The sequence below is a fragment of the Chanos chanos genome, chromosome 3 (assembly GCF_902362185.1).
Source record: "Chanos chanos chromosome 3, fChaCha1.1, whole genome shotgun sequence".
NCBI classification, from domain to species: Eukaryota; Metazoa; Chordata; class Actinopteri; order Gonorynchiformes; family Chanidae; genus Chanos; species Chanos chanos.
In genome coordinates this window covers 38,928,847-38,949,528 of record NC_044497.1, presented here as the reverse complement: position 1 = coordinate 38,949,528, position 20,682 = coordinate 38,928,847, and the positions used below count along the sequence as shown (strand labels likewise).

The 20,682-nt window shown below is 39.6% G+C and overlaps 1 protein-coding gene across 1 annotated transcript in view; it reads right to left on the bottom strand.

The window, feature by feature from the left end:
• Positions 1-20,682, bottom strand: part of mast4 (microtubule associated serine/threonine kinase family member 4) — an 83,176-nt gene that overhangs the window by 44,820 nt on the left and 17,674 nt on the right. Inside the window, exon 3 of the mRNA XM_030767248.1 lies at positions 17,441-17,565. Coding sequence (XP_030623108.1) covers positions 17,441-17,565 — 125 coding nt within the window. The remainder of the gene's footprint in view (positions 1-17,440; positions 17,566-20,682) is intronic.

Genomic DNA, 20,682 nt, shown 5'->3' with positions numbered 1-20,682 from the left:
CTTGCAAATGAGCAACACTGAGGAGAGTGTGAGGATCATTAACAGAATCAAAGCAAAGGTTTGGACTGCAAAAAGACAGACTCAAACATACAGAAAAGACAGTAGACAACAAAACAACACAGGTGAAAGCAGGTGTTGAGCGGCGTGGGGGGGGGGGGGGGGGGGGGGGGGTGCTTCGGAGCAAAGGAAGCTGTAAAGCAAAACCCAGACAGAGTTTTGGGATTCAGGCCAGATATGGCAGCAATCACAAAAGAAGGAAAGCTCAAGTGGGAGGTCAGAGGAAGCCCTGAAATTTCAAGTTTGCAACTACAGTAGAGGTCCTCAGCACACAGAAAACGTTTGAAATTTAGAGACTGTCTGAAAAACAGAGGCAGATTGAGATGCAGAGGCAGGCTACAATTCAGTTTAGACAAAAACAACAACAACAACGACAACAACAACAACAAAACAAATGATGCAGCAGAAGAATAATGAGAGCTCAGTGGACCCATATTTCACTGACAACACAGAAGACACTCTTTTAGTAAGATCTCAATGCAGGAAAAACCAAGGCATACCTAACAATTAAAATTTGTAATTCTTACAAGAAGTCTGACCAGATGGAACAAACGGACAGCCAAATAAAACCAACGAAAAATATTCTCCGTTTTTGGTCATGATTGCTGTCAGTCATACATCAGTTTTTAGCAAATTATTTCAGATAATCAGTCACAGCATGTGTCTGAATAAATCAGACTCTCTCCATGGAGCAGTTGTAAACTAAAAACATTTTTATCTTTTATTTAGTGACTACAAGTGCAACACTGAGTTTCACTAAAACTATAACCCAAAGTATAATGTCTGCTTTAGAGAACAATATTTCTAAGCAGATCATAAAGTCAGTGCATGACAATGAACAGACCACAGAATCAGTTTACTGTTTGGCAGACACTAAGGTGAACAACCTGCAACCAAACTGTGCTGTCTACAGAAATGCTCGCATGGACTCTTCAAAGAATGCTTTTCTCCTTTAGTGATGTTTCTAGCTCAATTCTACTGGGGAAAACAACATAAAATTCTGCTCAGAAATAAATGAAGGAGCTCTGCAACAAGCCTGTTTTGAAGCGTTTAGCATTCTGGTTTTGAAGACAGAAGCAGACTGCAGGGGCATTCATAGCCTATATGTTCAGGATTAATGAGCCAAAACACACCAGTCTGCTTCAGCACACTGCAAAACATTCTAATTTTTACATTTCACATTTATGTGAAATACTAGACATGAAACCGAGACACGTGTAACAAAACAAATGTTTTAAACTTTCCCCTCTATGAAAAATGGAAGTAAAGTCCCGAATTTACGAGAGGATATGTCAGAAAACAAAACATGCCAGTGATGAGTCAAATGTGTGATCCGTGGTGTTTTGATGCAGCCCTAAAGAACATCTGCTAGATCAGTCAAAGGACATTCATGATTGTGGACAATTATTTAACAAGAGAGCAGGAAGTCTCTTAGTGAAGTGACAACCACTTAAATAACACTTTTGGGCGGGGCAGCTTTTTAAACAACTAAGCAAACAAAAAATTTACATCAGGACTGTCACTTTAAAACAACAGTCATCCTCAGCCAGATAAGCAGTAAGCCATCGTAAAAATCTCTTGACGGCAATTCTCTTTGCGTGCAGTAAATTTCCCCTCCATCCTTAATCAATAGTGCACTTTCTTCACGAGACTAAAACAATAACTTGCTTGATAATAGAGGCCATCCTTATCTCCCAGCACTGGAGGGCATCCCGCAAAGCTGGATTTCTCAATTAGCCAATTAACTTCAGCAAAACATCCAGGATGTTAAGCAGGAATGTTCTTAAGCTGATCAGCTTTGACTTTTGGTTTCAACTTATCTGGCTAACTGGGAAATCTTGTTTTGTGGAATACTCACTTGGAGGAAAAAAAACATTCATTTTCATAATACTTATTATTTATTAATATTGCTATTAATAATTCAGGGTTTAAGGCCATTTAAATGGACAAAATACACTGATAGGAATAAAAGTTGTATTTTGTATGAATTAAGATCCGAACAAAGCTGAGAGAATTCAATTATGAGAAGAAAAACAAACCAACACAGAAAACATATTGATGTTTAATTACCCAAAAAAAAAAAAAAAACCCAGAGGGAACAACGGCAATTACAACATATTCATTATGCCAAGTAAAAGCAGGTAAGTGAGGGGATAAAGTGAGTTATATTGGTCTAGCAAGCACAAGCTAAATGAGCTAACACTATAAGACAGGTTAATAATGATAGAATGATAAAAGGGGAAAAAAAACTCTCTACTGTGAAGCAAGTCTCAGTTCTAATGGTCAATGCTGTCTCGTGGATTTATTCTAATCATGTTCAGAAAGCACTGTAATAACAGGACGTACATTATAAGCTATGACAAACCGGTTTTTACAGAAACAACAGCTGATGATGTGTGTCTTAGCTTTGCTGGAGAAGATGAACGCTGGTTTCAAGTTTGGAACTGAAGCAAGGGCATCAGTGACAAGAGCATGCACTAGCTACAGGATGTTTGGGCCCTACATACGTGGAGGACTCGGAAAGCTTTCTGACTGTGGCTGAAATAGCTTCATTCTCGCAGTGTCTAAGGTTGAGAATGGAACAAACAAAAGCATGTCTGTGAGGTCTGCTCCAGGTGTAGCTGTCAGTATGCTAAAACATATACAGTGATATACAATGTCAACGGTACCTAAGATCAATGAGAACTCAGATGCAGGTGCAGCTGGAGGAAAGCGCAAAATTCAGTCCATGCCTGAGACTACCTAAAAATGTGCCAGATAAAAAGACCTTTGTCTGATTTGGGATATTTATAAAGGTGAAATGGGGGAGCATTTGGAAATGCCACAAAAGCAGTTCTGTCTCTGATTACTGCATGTTAAACATTGCTGTTATATCCCCTTCAAGCTGTCATCTCCTTAAATTTGCAACGATGTGGCATGGAGTGATTCCTCCACGGTTCGTTTACAAGAATTGCTCAATTAACATTTGCAATCTATTTCATTATCTCCATGATAAATTTTGCTGTTCAACAATACCAAATATGATGCCCCAGCATTGCATTATGCCTTGAGGCCAAAAGATGTGGTATTTCTTGTGCTCGTCAACATGCAAATGATGCTGTAATGGAATGCAAAATCTAAGAAAGTCCAAACAGGTATTCTGTAGTTTTACATCCTGTGGGAGAAAATAATTGTTTTGGCAACATGCCTTAATCTACCAGTATTTGACTGATTCAATATGCATCGGCTTCCTGTAGGCACTAAAACTACATGAAGTTAATACTTCAAGACTTGTCAGAGAGTTGTCATCTGTTACCCAACGTATTGTGGAAAATAACACTTAACGTAACATATAATGTTATCTTCCAGTCTGCCACAGGGACCTGCAACAGTAACCCCACTCTGCTCTGCCATTGACAGAACACATCTTTTTAGTGATAAAACGACACCGTCTGGATAGTAACAAATGAAACAAACAGAATTTCACTCATTCAAACGGATGCCATTCATATTACATATTACATGTATAAGTGTTCAGTTATAAAAATGTACTGACTGGAAAGAACAGAATTTGTGGCAGGAAGTAAACAATTAATGGAATCGCACGCTGGCCTGCACACCAGAAGATCTCAAAGGTAAAATACAAAAACAGTTCTCTGTATTAGGAGACTAAGTCCTGCAAAAAGCAACAAAAAAGTCCCAATACTCAAAGAGAGGTTTGCAAATAGAATACTCTGAGGCCATGGATGACAGCTGACATTAAAGGGAAGCAAATGATCTGCCTCTGTGTGGCAGACAGACCTCTTCATCTGAGTGTTCGGGTTTCAGTACAGCATTTCCTCATTTTCTGAAGTCCTTTCTGTCATCTAAAGAGATGAGAGAGTGACTGGGGGCTTTATTCCCACTCCTTTGGAGCTAAAACACCGGTGCAGGTTTCAAAGGCTCAGCAGAGCAGATATGTAACAGCACCTGAAGTCAGATTGACAGCTCACACTTTTGACATCATTTCTGGGTTTGTATTATTTTGTGCTGTAGTTACACCACGGCTAAGATGTCACTGATAAATATAAAACTGTCACTTGATGGAAGTGAGCCATTCATCATATTTCCATACATGTTGAATCTCTCATTGATCTGAGTGGGGACAACAAAGATGAATTGTCTTAAAACTGTTCTTGCTGTTTTTTCTACCTCAAAACTTGCATTTGAATAAACAGCTTCTTTTGAAAGTTGTGCCACTGATAGCTGAGCATATAGTAGTCAAATTATTTATTAGAAAATTTTGTCCTGTATATTAGTCAGAGTATTTTTAGAAAATTTAGTTCTCTCTATTGTCACATCATGAAATTCATGTGTGTGTGTGGGGGGGGGGTACAATATTACTGTAATTTTATTGATAAACTGATTTGTTCTTTTGTTGTTGCATTTATAGAAGAGATAAATTCTCCACACTAATTTTTACACAAAATGTGCTATGAAAACCTTTCCAGAACGGTTCAAAGTGAATATCCCAAATCCGCAAAACAGATTCTTCATTCTGTTAGCACACTGTACACACCCAAATGGAGTTTGGATTCAACTTCATTTCAGTCTTAAGAGACAATGTCTAGAGACATGCCAAAAAATGCAGGTGCAACAGGGGACTGTTTAGGGCCATTCAAAACAATACAACAAAGAAGATGACTGTAACACCCACACAGACAGGGGTCATGTAAGTCTACAGTCAAGAGCTTTCATCAATAACAGCTTCTTGACTTAACTGCCAGTGCTCAAAATTACCAACAATAAAGAGGTGGCAAAAACACTGGACAGTGTAGAGCATCTCTATGAAACTTGAAATTAATCTAAAACGTACAGCCCAGTAGCAATGCTTCTTGCTTAGGCGGGCGTGCACACAGACACAACTGACAGTGTTGTTAACGGATGAAAAACTGGTAAGGCATCATCTCGCCGGTCACTATAATAGCAACTGCCACTGGTACGTCAGGTCACCAGATTAGCGCCACCAGAAAAGGAAATAAAATGGCCAAAACAATGCACTAAATGTCTTCTCAACATATTGTGCTTCAGTTAGAGTATGAATCAGGGACCAGTTTCTAAAAAGGGAATTCAGTAATATACTGCTCTTAATCCTCGTTTGGGAAACTTGCTTACAGTGTTCATGAGATGATCCAATAGAGAGAGAAATGGGATGGGGGGGGGGGGGGGGGTTGTGTGTATGTGTAAAATTCTCCTCAGTTCAGTAAGCCAATAACGTCATGCATCCGTCAGGCTCCACAGAGCCACAGATTGGGATATACCTATTCAACACTGACTGGGTGTGTTAACTGATGGACTATCACTTTTGTTCTCTCTCTTTCTTTCTCTCTCATTCACTCTCTCTCTCTCTCTCTCTCACACACACACACACACACACAGACACACACTATCTGTGCCTTTCTACTGATTTGTGTGTTATCTACAGGATGATGGAGCTCATCTTTAGGTCACAGTTCACAATTACCATGAGATGTCTGATGTGACCTGTCTAATACAAACATGTCCGTAGCCTGTTCAGTGAGCCAAACACTGATGGAAAGCTTCTCACAATACCATCACAGTCTCTGCATCAGTTTTCATCAGCCTGTTCCACGTCTCAAACAGCAGTCATCAAAGACATATCCACCTCATCCCATGGCAAATCAGTCCAAAGTTACCATGTAGTCTACAGAAAGGGGTTTTTTGTTTTTTGTTTGTTTTTGCTCTTTTTTAACAGATGATAAAAGCACAATAAATGATGGAGAAGCTGAACAGCTTCTGACACTGACAAAACAGAAAGTGCATCTCAGCAGAAGGAACTGAGGGCTGTGTGTTTGTTTTTCATTTGGGGAGGAGAAGGGCAAGACCTTAACTATGATAAGGAAGAAAGAAAAACACATTTTCAGCAATTCTATGGAATGATCACTTTTGTAAAATATTGTTTTTTATGTTGATTTTAACAGTAACCATAAACATCTGTTCTGTCGTGTCCTTATTTTCATTAGCATGTCAGTAACTACGAAATATTCTTTTGAGAGAACATAATATCAACATTTCTCACACGCCCCTCGATAATGATGAATACATGTGTTATCATAATGTATGCACTGCAGGGGATTTCTCTACATTTTACACCAAGTTCAATACTGATTCTGCAGGTGTTATTTCATTTACAAAGCATATGTGAAGCATAGCGCAGTTACTGACCAAGACCCGAACTCCCACTGCTAGATCATCTCAGCAGAAACCAGACATATGCCATGCAGAGCATACAAATAAACACCAAATCTGATAACTTCCACAAGAGACTCACATACCGCGGAGAACAGAAGGCTTATGGATGCAGGCAAAGTTTCCGAATGGCCACAAACAGCATTATGAACAAACCGGAGTCTGTGAAGTGTAATGGAGTCCTTTGTGCTTCAGGCACGAGACATGCTATTGAAGAAGGGCAAGGCCAGTCAACTACATGTGATTATTGGGAACATATTAATTGTATGAAACTGCAATTATTGAAGTGTGTAAACTGCAATACACTGAGAAACAAACAGAAGCAGTTCAGTATCATCTGTGTTATTTTACGTATGACAAGGCTTCTAAGGGTTTTTCCTTTTCTCTCAGAAGAAAGACAATACTCTAAGATGATGTCTATTCAGATAGTGTGGCATTATAAGGAAACACACTCTGTGTTTACACCTTGATGCCTTTCAGAGTACTTCAAACAGCAATGAAAAATGATTGATGATATCTAATGAAATCGCTCGCAGCATTTTAAAAAGATCAATCATGAACATTGAAGACTAATCTGTCATCATAATTCATATGGATTCATACAGTGAACTATTAGCATCAGAGGTGTCTGAATATAGTTTTTTAAAAAATCAACTACGTGAGCGTCTAAGGTGTCCAAGGCTCTAGAAATTTTGCAAAACAGAATAAAAGAAGTAACTGGAGAAAAAAAAATAGAGTGACGTATATACAACACTGGTATTTTATGGAACATTTCTGAGCATGAATACATGCATTGACTTCTTTGGCCTTGACCTCTTTGAGCAATGTACACAGACCTCTTGAAAAACACACACAGCACATTCTCAAGGTTCCCCACAGAATGACTGCCACGGAAAAAGCAATCACACGTGCGTTCCTCATTAAATTGTAGCTCAATGCTTTTTTTTTTTTTATTAGTGCATATGTGAACAGGAGCTAAATGCAACAAACAAATGCTGGATGGTCCCAAAAGACTTACACCATGTGTGTGCGCTTCTGCAACTGTAATTACAAAGCTGATACCAATTCACTGCTTTCTATTCATTCTAATTACAATACAAAATCTCCATTGCCCATTTCAATATGTTGGGCTGACAATATCCCCTATGGAGTCCGCCCGGTGCTCAGGCTATGCCTTGTAAGACCTGCTCCATTCTTCCAAAAGACAATAGAGAGAGGTGTGGCCGCGTGTTAAAGTGGGCACCTTTGGCGTACTGCACCGTATATGGACAGCAAAACACACACTCCGGAAATGGCGAAAGAGAAAAACAATGCCTGTGTTGTTAGTGGTTACTCTGAAACCACAGGGGTCGGTGTTTGTGCTTCCTGAGCCTTTCTGATGAATGTGCTACTTAAATCAACATCAAACTTCCCCTCCCATGGTCCTATGCAAACTTGAATCATCTGGACAGCATCAAAAAAAAAAAAAAAAAAAAAAAACACTCCACATATAGATTTACATGCGCCATACACACTAAACTGGTTTGTGGGCAGGTAGTGCAAAATGCACTGTAGCTTGCCAAACAATTGTCCTAAATTGTCTCCAGGGTACAGTAACTACTTGCATGACATGAAAGGAAACAGTCTAACTGCCCCTGGCATCAATACAGACTGCTCTAAATTTAGCAATGTCATCTCCTCATTTTCTCTGTGGCAGTGAAATTGATGGCTTAAATACACTCACACACATAAGACCAAAGTAGAGGGAAATTATTTTACATACCAAAAACTTCATTACATTCAGCAGTTCATCCTGACTGTGTATTTTATGGGGACACTGCAGTCCTATGTCCTCCAGCTATGTGGGGGAGTATAACACAAATTGTCATAGATTTGACTGACAAATTAATGTCAGGTCTTCTATCACGCAACTAAAACACTGCAATCCCTCCAGCTGAGAAGGGGTTTTCATTCGAGCCTGTCTGACTTGGTTGGTGCATGCTCAACACATAAGGAAGAGTGGCAGTATGTCTTCAGTCTGTATTAAACAGGGAACAAAGAAGGGCTTGAGCACCTCCTTAAAACATAATAGAGTTCACAAAGAGCTCAGAGATTAAGGGCTACAACAAGGAAAACGTTCACTGTGGTATCCCCTATTAAACACACAAGGCAATTAGTCCAAAATGTTAGATTCGTAAGCTACCAAAAATTAAAAAGAAAGAGTCAAAGAATGGTGCATAAAAATCCACAATGTCCAAATTTATTCATTTTTCAATTTGTTAAGAAATCTGGCATGAGCATGTAACCGTGACAAGCAGAAAACGTGAATCTTCATACAAAGCTTTCTTGCTAAATCATTTATGTAAAACTTTGAGGAAACTGCCTTTCATTTTCTTGTCTCTGCTTTCCAACAAACGTGTCTTCAGTGAAAACATTCATAAAATAATTTTATTATAACACAAAAAATTTAAACTAATTGGAAAGATGGTTTAAGGGAGTAAAAAAACACTCTTAACATTTGTCTGCTGAGCACAATCCTTCTTACAGTTTCTAGGCAAAATTTGGATATTTTGCAAAGACTTTCTACTTATATGTTATAATACTTTAACAACTAATCCAAACACAGCCATTCCCATACTGTCATACCTTTCATGTCCTCAAACACTTATACATATTTAAATTTGCATGTCAGACTCGTATAATACATGTGAAAGCACGCATGTAAAATACTTCTATAAAAAGCCTTCATATAAAACCTTATCTTATTCAAACTTGCCCATTAAATTAATATAGTTTCCATCATTGGCCCTGACAACCAATTAAATTGGTTTTACACTTATCCAGAACTTCTCAGTCAACAGTTTTGTCACAGCAGCATAACCTCAACTTCTATTCAATTAACATTAAAAAGTCAGTAACCTGTAACAGACCCACCGACAAAGCCATACACATCACAATCAACTGAGCTTACCGACATGCGCGTGTTTTCATTTAAGAGAAAATTGCATGGACGTTACAGTGATAAAGTTTTGACTCACTGTCCTCAGCCAATAAGCATGACAAAATTGTGAGGATGTTAAAAGTTGACAGTTTAATTGACCGGACAACATCTAAACACATGTGAACTGAATTAACATAAATATGTTCAAATACAGTAGCAAAGGCACCCTGAAACAGGTCCATGACTGGAGACACACACACGCACACACACACGCACACTCCCCCATCTCACAACATTGTTATTCACTTTGCACAGCCAAGTGTTAACACAAAAGCTGTGAAACTCCCAGCAGAGCTCTATTGGCAAAAGGAGAAACCGATAAACATACACCCACACAAAACAATTATCAAACAAACACAGATAGGTCCTTCGGTTCCTACCTGTAGCCCGCGTCTCCTAAGAATACTAGACTGGTCCATGCTTGAGTGTCATCCCTCTCATTGCAGCCTGTACCGGTGCAGAGCCATGCTGCACTGCCTGTCTGATTCCTGCACGCTAAATCTGATCTTAGCAGCTGCTAAACACTTACATCAGAACTTATCTGATTGGAGGGGGCCAGTCAGCTGACACCTCCCTCTTGTTCCTCTCTCCTGGAACTTCAGAACAGTGTGTGTGTGTGCATGTGAATGTGAGCCTGAAAGAGACAGAGAAATAGAGAAAGAGAGGGTGGGGAAACAGGCAGGTCTGAATTCAATGGAGCAGCCAAAGGGGGCCAACCATTCAATTCCCAAGCAGAGGCATGCTCTTTGGGGTCCCCAGGTGACCATAACAGGAGGTTGCCAAAAAAACAGAGAGAGGAAATCCGGTCATCTATTGTTCTGCCACCACTAAACAATGCAGCTGGCATCCTGTGCACTCAGCCACCTTGTGTCAATAGTATTAGCCTGTCAGAGTCCAGTCAAGCCGAACACATGACTATTAGTCTCTCTCTCATGCTGAGATAAGGAGACTGGACTGAAGGTCAGAGTGGTGTGTAAAGGAAGGATAAATAGTGTCTACAGCTGAACAGAGAAAGACAGAGAGGGTAGGGTATATGGGACCAGAACAATAAGTTCATTTTCCTACTGGAGGTCAACTTATAGCTGTCCCCTGGCACCACTTTTCAATAATTGTTTATTGTATAGGGCAATCAGATAGGGATGGTAGCGCTTCCTTTCTTCCAACATTGGAAACACCTGTAATGAGCAATCTGTGACCTGTAGCCTAAATTGGTATGGTGAGCAATGTTAGATACTGATATCGAGAGCCTCTGATACACTTTGCTGCAGCCATACATGTTTGCAGCTAGACTGTCAAACTATCAGTATTCAAGGTAGCAACATCACTATCAGGTGTCTTGTATAAACAAAATGTGTTGATGCAATCTAATGTTCACTATTCACTGAGAAGACAAAACAAGTCAGCTAACTCCTGTTCTCCCGAAACCAACTGTACACTAAACTACACATCCCAAGTCAATTTAGTGTGATTTCATGCCCTGCTTTCCTGTTATTCTGCAGCTCTCAGTTTGAGTGTGGCTCTACTTTTACTTTAGCCAGCTCGGTCTCAATCAGTTCCTCTAAGCCAGTGAATGCCACTTTTCATGGACCCAATTCAATGGCCAAATATGAATTATTAGCATTTGGAGAAATAACTTTTAGCGATTGCCATCGTGCCAATTCCATCAGGCAATTTCACAGTCGGCTTCAGTCTGTGTTTTTTGTAACTCTCCCTCCCTCTCTCACACTCATTTCAATTCACGAGGGCTGCCCGGTGAATATTAAGTGGCCAACACTATACTCTCCTTCCTTCTCTAGTCAGGCTTGATTGGTCTTTGTTAAGGGCACCAACAAGAGTGACTGCTACCTGCAACTGACAAAAAAAGGACAAGTGTTGGGGAAAAAAATAACACAAGGTCAAAAGGATGACCACAGTCCATCTACCCAAACTCCCAGTCATTTGTCTGCAGTCCAACTCCATTCAACTGCAAATTCCAGATAAGAAGCCGAGGAATTGTAGGGAAAGTAGCACATAATCTTATGTTTCCATTTTAATTTAAACCTTTCAACCTGAGAGAGAGGGTGGATTAATTGTGTCCCCCCTCTCTATGTTTCAACACTTCTGACAGATTATCCTGTGGGGAATTAAAATGCTCTGCTATGTTTGACTGACTAGTCTCAATTCAGTGGGCATTGCCCACAGCAGCTGAGAAGAACAATTACAATGTTCCATTTTGAAGCTGGGACACAGAAGACCTAGTTGCCAAAAGACAGGGTAAAAAGCTATGTGATAGGTCATTTGTCTTAACAGTGCATTCAGGGAACAGTTTAAACAGCAACGCTTTCAAATCACTCAGGAACCCGTAAATGTAATTTCCCGGAAACGATTACTGACAAAAGCGAAGCCTAGCAACCCATATCCCGTATTTCCTGCTGATTTGCTGGCAAGGCACTCCAAAGTCAGTCTGTTTGACTCAACCTCTACGTATATCCTGTTCTGAGATGAGTCAACCCGCTGTTGCTATTTGTAGATGATTGACCACTGAGCGCTTTGGAGCACTAAGATGTGGTCTGAGTGAAAGGCAGGCACTGCTAGACGGACGGAGGGACTCTCAGACCATGGGCTGGCCCTGAAGGAATCCCTGCAGGTCTCATTTCCTCCCAGCCTGTGAGGAGGGGGAGAGGAGAGGAGATTCAGAGTGAGAGCGGAGGACCCTTGGCGAGGGGTTGATTGAGTGACCTGAAGGTCGAGCCCTGAGCTGCCCCGACTGAGCCCATCAGAGACATGGAGATCTGAGGAAAGCCAAAGAGGGCTTTAGTCCTGCTGAGAGCACACTCCTCCCTTTTCCCCGAGCCTAATACCACCACTCCTTTACAGAGAGAACACACCTAACCAGATCTAACATCCAGTACTGTCACATCCAACCTCAAGGACAGATGTGACAGTTATGAATCTGAACCTAAAATGTTATAGTATCATATATTGTACATTATGTATATATATATATATATAGAGAGAGAGAGAGAGAGAGAGAGACAGAGCAGAGAGAGAGTGAGTATCGTATATTGTACTACATTCCTAAATTCACACAATTTAGAAAATTTAATTTACCCATATTGGACATACAGTGTTCAATATTATGACATTGTGGTTTTGATGTGTTGCACCATATCATATACTAATCATGACTGAGATATACATCACCCGGTGCCAAGCAGTATAATATACCTCTCTTAAAAGGATACAGATTTCAGGGGAACTCATTTATTTCTCTCCCTTGTCCTAGTCAAAGATGTGTCTAAGGGGCGAATGTAAAGGACAACGGCGCCTGAAGATGAACCTACATAGCATCTTGATATGAATGTAATATTAAAAACAAAATCATCGAAAAGGTATTTGACACACGAGTCATTTCTCCAAAAAAAAAAAAAAAAAAAGAGTCGAGTTCATTTTCAAACTAGAACCAGGTACTGAACACAAACCGTTGAGCATTAGAGTGGCACAATCCCAACTATCAGTGTTTGAATCACATCATATTGTTTTTACTTTTGAAGTCTTGTTATAGATAACATAAGAAAAACAGACTGAAGGTGAGTGTAACAAACAAATAAAAATGAGATCACCCTAAGGGTTGCATCACACTAGTGGTCACCATTTCCCTGTCCTGGAATCTCGACTGGGACAAGTGAAGGCCTATCTGTAAAGGACATCTCAGGTCCATAATGAAGGGAGCTTCACGCACACAAAGCCACAACATCAGGATTATGACTTCTTATCACCTTATCAGTCCAGGGGAAAGTATTGATTTCCTGTCAAAGCTAATCAGAGTCAGAGGAGAGACGTTCCATGCACAACCAGCCATCCACTAACTCCAGGGCATGACATCATACCTGACGGGATATAAGAGAACACAAGGTCAATATCGTTGGAGAATGCAAGGGCCTTTCGATCAGTCTGAGAGATTTAAGAAAGAGAAAAAGAAGAGAGGAGAAGAGAGTATGTGGCCATTTTAGTATCTCTCCTCCAGCTCTGCCCTGACTTCCTTGACTCTGAAAAAGACTAGACTGAAGGGACCAAAGAGATGGTTTGTTTAAGGTTCAGTTAACAGACAATCGTTTTTCTGACACTGAACGTCTGAGTCGTGCACCCGAGTGACACTAAACCTAACATCTTGGGAAGAAAAGTGGAAAACTTTAGCAATGAGAACATAATGTTGTATTGAGCTCTCTAATGCTGCTCCATGAATTTTGTTAGAAAACAGAAAAAAATGACAAAAAGTCTTCTGTCAGAAAACTTGTTAAAACAGTGTCTATGAGCTTAAAAACTCAACACAAAGATATAGAACCAAAAAATATATGAGAGGAATGACTACACACGAAACTTAAATGCCTGCGATGTGAAGGGAAAAAAAAGAGACAAATGTTTAATCAAAATGAACATCAAACTGCTCCAACACATCCACCAAGCAAAAACAGGGCCAACACCTAGCTTTTCTTATGTCAGTCTATCAAAACAGCTTTTACATAAGAGAGCTATGAGAAAAACTCAGCTTACATATTTTGTGGTTCTTCTATTAGTCTTTATATACATTATGTTGACACAAAAGTGAAATATATTCATTGGTTTCACGTCCACTCTGGTGAACACAGAGGCATCAGGAAAACATTCATTGTCTTTCTGAGAGTTAAGATATAACTGTGGTGAGGAGGGACTGCATTGATGAACCACTCCATTTATGATGATATGTGAAAATGTGAAGGAGATAAATAAGAGAGAGAGAGAGAGAAAGAGAAAGAGAAAGAGAAAGAGAAAGAGCCATCTGAAATGGCTCGAGTCAGAATACAACAAGCTTCATTAACCACAGCAATCTGGTCACACAAACCACCAGCGTCATCCGTTGACCAAAACAGTTCACTTGGGTTTACAAATATATCAGAGTGATTATCTTTTGTTTATAAGATGATGTTCCAAAATTAGGAACAGTCACAAATGTTTATGATTAAGTTGCACTTCTCTCACAAGGTTGTTGAGCTTACCGAAGAAAATTACCACTTTTGAGCAAAAGACCCCCCCGCCCCCGCTTCCTGCAGCAGAAATCATATGACTCTTTACCATTCCCAGACATGAATAAATGAATAAGTAATCACACTGAATAAATCACTTTTTTCCCCAGATTCCACAGATTTGCCAGGATTCCAAAAAGTATTGTTATCACCGACTGCTCCTAAATATAGAACCAAGAAGCAACTACAAAACTGACAACATTCTCCCAAAAAATCACATCACAAAATGGTGTTAGAACCTTCTCTGTAGCATCAGAAAAAAATGTGGCGTACATGGGACAATGTGGTGTAAAAAGGGACAAAGTAATCCCAACTGAAAGGGTTAAAGAAACCCTTCCTAGATTGCACAAACAAATAATTATGGTTATGGAAATTGTGTTACAAATTCACAATCATGCAGGTGGACCTACTGATAATCTCATCAAAATGTTACTTATGGAAAATCCTGCATGGGAGCGGATATGGAGGCACACTCAAAGTCATTATGAAAGGCCAAATTAATATGAACTTAGAGCAATTACAGGAATCAAGAGTTCAGCAAACAATCTGATTAATGGAGTCCTTACAGAGTAAGGGTTTACAAAGAGGAGGAACATATCATTAAAATGAACTAGCAATTGACGTCGCACTGGTCCCTAGTGGCAAAATTAACTCCTTGCTCAAATGGGGATAATGTTTAGATACTACTTATGGTAAGAGAGCGCTAGTTTTGTGCAGTGTTTTTAAAGAAGTGACACCCTTAAAGACAAAATCATTATACAGCCAAACTGATTGGAACAAGTCCTCTGTCAACAAAACTTTATGTCCAGACACAATCAACTATAGCAACAGAACATCAGTGATTACCAGCAATGACAACAGGATGTAATGAAACAAGAAATCATATGACACAACCTCACTTGATCCCAGCTGTGATGTCTATCAATACCTGTACATGTGTACACAAAGGAAATTCTGAAATTTATATAGACGCATACATACAAATGAACATTAATGCAAGATTTAGAGGTAACCGCTCAGCCCAGCCATATGATATATTGCATCCTCTGAGATAATGTGAAAATACTGCTTCATGTGGTCTGTCCTCTTCTTCTCCACACCGCTTTTACACAGAACCCACGTCTCTGAATTTAAAAATGGCCCGAGGAAAGTCCATGTCCCTCAGCAACCCCAGGTACACAAGGAGAAAAAGAGATAAGCTGCCTCTTTCTCAGTCAGTGTGGAAGATCTTTCCAAGGTCAAACATGAATCATCGCCTTTACACCACAGGCACACTTTTACTTAATAGTGCCAACATTCCCAAGACGTCAAAACTCCTTTATATTTTTCATACGGTACATCCAGAAGATAGCATAGGGGCTGGGAGGGGGGTTTGGGGGAGGAGGGGAAAGGCATTAGCAATTCAGTCGGAGTCCACACAGAGTGGGAGAGCCTGGTGAGCCAGCATTGATTTTCATTGAGGCTGGTTAGACACAGGGGCATGTAAACTGGCAGATAAAGCCAAACATTATGCCAAGCGGCTGAGACTGATACCAAACAGGGGAAGAAATATCAGACACCCTGCCGGGCAGACGCGGGGGGAAGGTATTGCAGCTAGGACCCTCTGTAATGACATTCTGTTTGTGCTGTATTGACCCTGTCCTTGGCGATCATTAATTTCAATCAGGTGCCCAACATGGGGCCCAGGCCTGGGTTTTGCGGTACTGAGGAGAGGCAAATGAGATATGACAGGACCTGGAGACTCCTTCACAGCAGTGAGCTCACCTTAAACCAAAGGAATTCAACCTTACATGTCTCTGCTTCAATTTTTTTTAACAGAAACAATGCAATATCTTAAATGAAAAAAATGTATTACATTTTTAGATAAATAATATCCTTATTACATTCAATATAAGAGCCGTCTAATCATAACTCTAAAACACGTGGTGGTAAAATGTACTTAAAACAGGTGGAGAGATAACCATAATTAAGGACCAGGTGGTTCCTAGTAACAGATTGGTATGCAGTCTGAATAATCAATAAATTCTCATTCATTCATTAGTTGTTCATGAAAATTAAATACAGTGTTCTTTTCTCTTATTAACATACAACTACAGTGCTCTGGCACACAATTAAGTAAAGAATTAAGTGAAATTGTTCTTCAAAGAGCATCGCTCTTTTTCCTCTTTCCTCTTTGAGGAACATAGTCCTCAAAATGAAACCTACAACTAGCTCATCAGGGTTTTAAATGGACAAGGGGTGGCCCCAAAAATAAATCACACATCTGCTTCTCTAGACAGTGGCAGGATGAAAACTGTTCAGAATGTGCTCACTTTCATAAATGACTCATCTGATGACATTTCTCTGGTGTAAAATCACATGCAAAACAGGGATAGAATAACTGTACTGCTTCAGCTATACTGACATACAGCATCCTGAACCCTGTATCTGATAGGATAGGATTTATGTACTGTCATGAAAGAGCACTTTGTTCCTTCTGATGGACACGACAGTTTGGCGGGAGATTAAAGTGCCACAAACAATGCCTTACTGTTCACATGTCTACATGCAACAGCACCCTCCAGTGTTTTTTTTAAGACACTGTCAAAATGTGAAGTCATTGAAACTGCAATCAAAGGTGAAAATGTAGGACAAAAAAAGTTTGTTCAGTTTTAAGGAAAACCTAAAACAACAGTATAGATTACAAAAAATATGTGTTTATGCTGTATGGTATATGATGAGAAGTACACTAACATTTAAATAAAGTATGTAGCATTCACAAAGTGTGTAACTTTAGTCTAGGAATTCAAATGACATGAATATATGAAAATAGGCAGATCCCTGTAATCAGAATATGTCTTATGTTCCAGTGTGTATTCCCCTCATGTCAGTCACAACTTTATATATCACTTCATTTTATTACTGATATTAAACAGAGGGATTTCTGGGATCTCTGACACAGACAGAGAAATCCAACACTTAATCACTACCATATATGGATTTGGGCTTTATAATTTTAGTAATCCCACCAGTTACACTCATACAATGATCTCTAGATAGAGCTGTCGCTGTGAGAAAGCATGTACAGAGTTCCTAAACATACTGTGGGCAACAGTGAACGTGTGAGGATGCAGAGAAATAGTCGGAGACGTACCAGACTGGCGGTGAGAGAAGGAGCAGACATGCCCAGGGATTGGGAGCGCATACGCAACAGGTTGGAGGCCTCTGATGAACCCTGCCATGCCTGTTGGGTGGATGTATGGGGCAGCAAGTACTTCCCTGTGGAACAGAACACAGTCAGTGACCCAGAGATAAAAAAAAAAAAATGCCCACCACATTACTCAGTTTGGTGCATGTCAGTGGTGCTGTAAACATGAATACGGCATTCAAAAAACTGGTGAAGTTCAAAATACTGAAGTCTACTGGAGTGATGGTGTTGACCACACTATGATTTGTGTTCAGGTGACTGAGGATATAATTGTCTTAAAGGGTTAGTCTGTTCTCTGCTTCTACTCAATCCACTTAGACCAGATCAGCAGTGCTCCATCCTTACGTAAGAGTCACACTAATCAGCATGAGATATCTGACAGGTCAAACAAGCGCCACAGATATCCATCGAACCCATACATGCACACACAGCCTCTAAGTATCTTAGAAGTGAAATTTGGCAAGAAATCCATTCCATAAGTTGTAGGAGAACCTAAAGAGCTGAGAGACCAAATAACGTGTCGCACACCTGGGTGTGAGGTAAGCAATGGTTCAAAACCAAGTCATGGAACTAAATACACAAAGAAAGCCCTGACCACGCATAAGTAGGCTGTGTGTGTGAGACATTTTTAATCTGTATTTTTTAATCAAATATTTACATCTTCTAACATAAAATCTTCTTATATTTGAATGCCAATCTTTTTCTCTCTAAATAGATATCAGCAAACATCACTCTAAGACGCCACAATTCCAGATTGACAAAGCTTTATTGTTGCAGTTTTCCTTTAAGGAATAGGCCTTTCTTGGCTCTACCATAAAAATGAGATATTTTTGATAGAACAGCCATTCTTATACATGGAACTGGAGGGAATATTAACATTAAAATCAGCTTGCCTTGATCTGAGAATATGGCATAGTAAGACCAGGTGGTTCAAGCCTTTTTATTTTTGGATCGTGATACCAGGCATTCTTTGGATACAAGTGTGGTTTTCTTTGGTAGTACACCATCAACAAACCCAGTTAAAAGAACAACCAGCCTGCTCTTTAGCTCTGCAGTGCATCAAGAATCCATAAGCCCTAAAAGGCACTGGCTTACAGAATAATGTTGCCAATACTTGACTATTCAATAAAATTCTAAAACAAAAAAATTGCTACAAAAACAGATATTGCTATTTTTCTATGGCTTTTTGATGCTGATACTCATTTCTCTGCAGTCTCAGGTGAGACTACAGTTAGTGTGCCAGTGTGTTCCTGTCAGGCTGTTCAACCTGTCCTCTCTAACCTTGCAGTTCCTGCGGCCTTAGGCTATATATTCACATCCTGTCTGCAGAGTGTCAGGACCTATTTGGGCCCTGTTCAGGAAGGTCTGTCGCCTTAGCTTCCACAGTTGAATTCTGCACTTCATTTCAAATGCGTGAAGACTCAAATTTCATTTGCCTTCAGATATTGGAGGAGTAAGACCATAACATTTCATTTGATGGCTGTTAAGTGCTGTCAGACCAAATTACACCAAATTGATGAAAATGATATACATGGTTCAACATATCGAAAAAGATATAATCAGCAGTGGATATTTTTTTTCCTGATTTGAGAATTACTCTTTATGGTACATCATGTGTTATACGCCTTGTGACTCCAGCTACTTAAGTATCTGAAATTGGGAATAGTAATGTATCATATTAGCACAGCTACCTCAGTCCAAAATCACTGTGATAAACATTGTCTAATCAACATAAATAAACAACACTGTGAAACCATGACACTTACAACAGAGGTACAATTAATCACCTGCGAAATGTAAATCTGCTTAAAATATTTATCACAATAGCATCAGTAACCATAATTATAAAGATTTCTGTTTCTGAAACACTGAAACTGCCAATATTGTCGAGCACATATACATTAACTTTGGTACTGTTCATCAAACTGGATAAATCTTTCTTAATCTTTTTCAAATTATTATAGTCTAGATGAAAATCAACAGATCAGTCTTTGTCATTAATCAATTTCTTATCACATACAGTTTCACTAAAAAGACTCACAAAGGCACAAACAGCACAAAGCATTTTATAAAATATTGCATCAGTTTAAATGTTAATGAGTCCCCAGATGATCACAACTCCAGATGAATTCACATGAAAGGTAACAGTTATTTTCTTTTTAATCATGCGTATAAAACCCAGGGCCATCACAGGGAGGGTAAAATTTCTCAGTAAGCTCTCCTATAATACAGTGTGAGACACGACCAGCCGTCTCCTCCATTAAGCCACACCCATTCTCTGGTTCGTAAACTGTCTGTGATCTCAGTCATAAACTGAGTCTTATTTGTTTTGTGAACTGCTGCAGCTCTATGATATCATAAACTTATGACAGATGTGAGGACTGGTTAAGGTTGTTTTTTTCCCCTCTATACATGATAATATGACTGTGCTTCCATGTGTGTTTACTGTGCACACCAGAATAAACGCACTGTTGTTTATTCTGGCTTGCAGAATCACAGCACGGTGTCGCCTTATTCAAGAAACATCCTTTACATATCAATCAGTAGCTGTTTGCTCTCTGGGCTTGGGATAAGAGCCACCTTTTCTGCAGCAACCAGGCCCTTTCAGCCCAGACAAGAGCCTTGTGATTCAATGTAACTGCAAGTTGTCGAACAAAGGCCAAATATCATCATCTCAACAGATGACCATTTTACATGCGGTGATCCATGGACCCCGAAGCCTGCTAATCTTCTACAATGAACAGCTAATCACACATCTGAAAAAGTGTAACATGTGCACAGATGAAGTAGAGAGCAATAGAGAGTGTGTGTGTTTGTGTGTGTGTGTGTGTGTGTGTGTGTGTGTGTGTGTGTGTGTGTGGTACTTTGCAGAGACATTCTAAACTGTACTTCACTAAAGGACTGATCATATTGGAAAGAAAACAGGAAATGAAGGAGGAAAACGGTGATTCACACTAAATGTCAAACGGTTTCCTCACAGGCATCTTTCAAAGCACTGAGGATATCCCCATTTTTCACCTCAGAGTCACTCTAATGCATACATATAATAGAAGCCCTGAAATTCTGGGCAACAAGCCAGTGACAGATAAAAAATAACAGATCCAAATTTTCCTGCACGTCTTACAAAAACATGTCTAACTATGTTTCAGTGCGACAGCCCTCATCTTGACAACTGTATGTATAATATA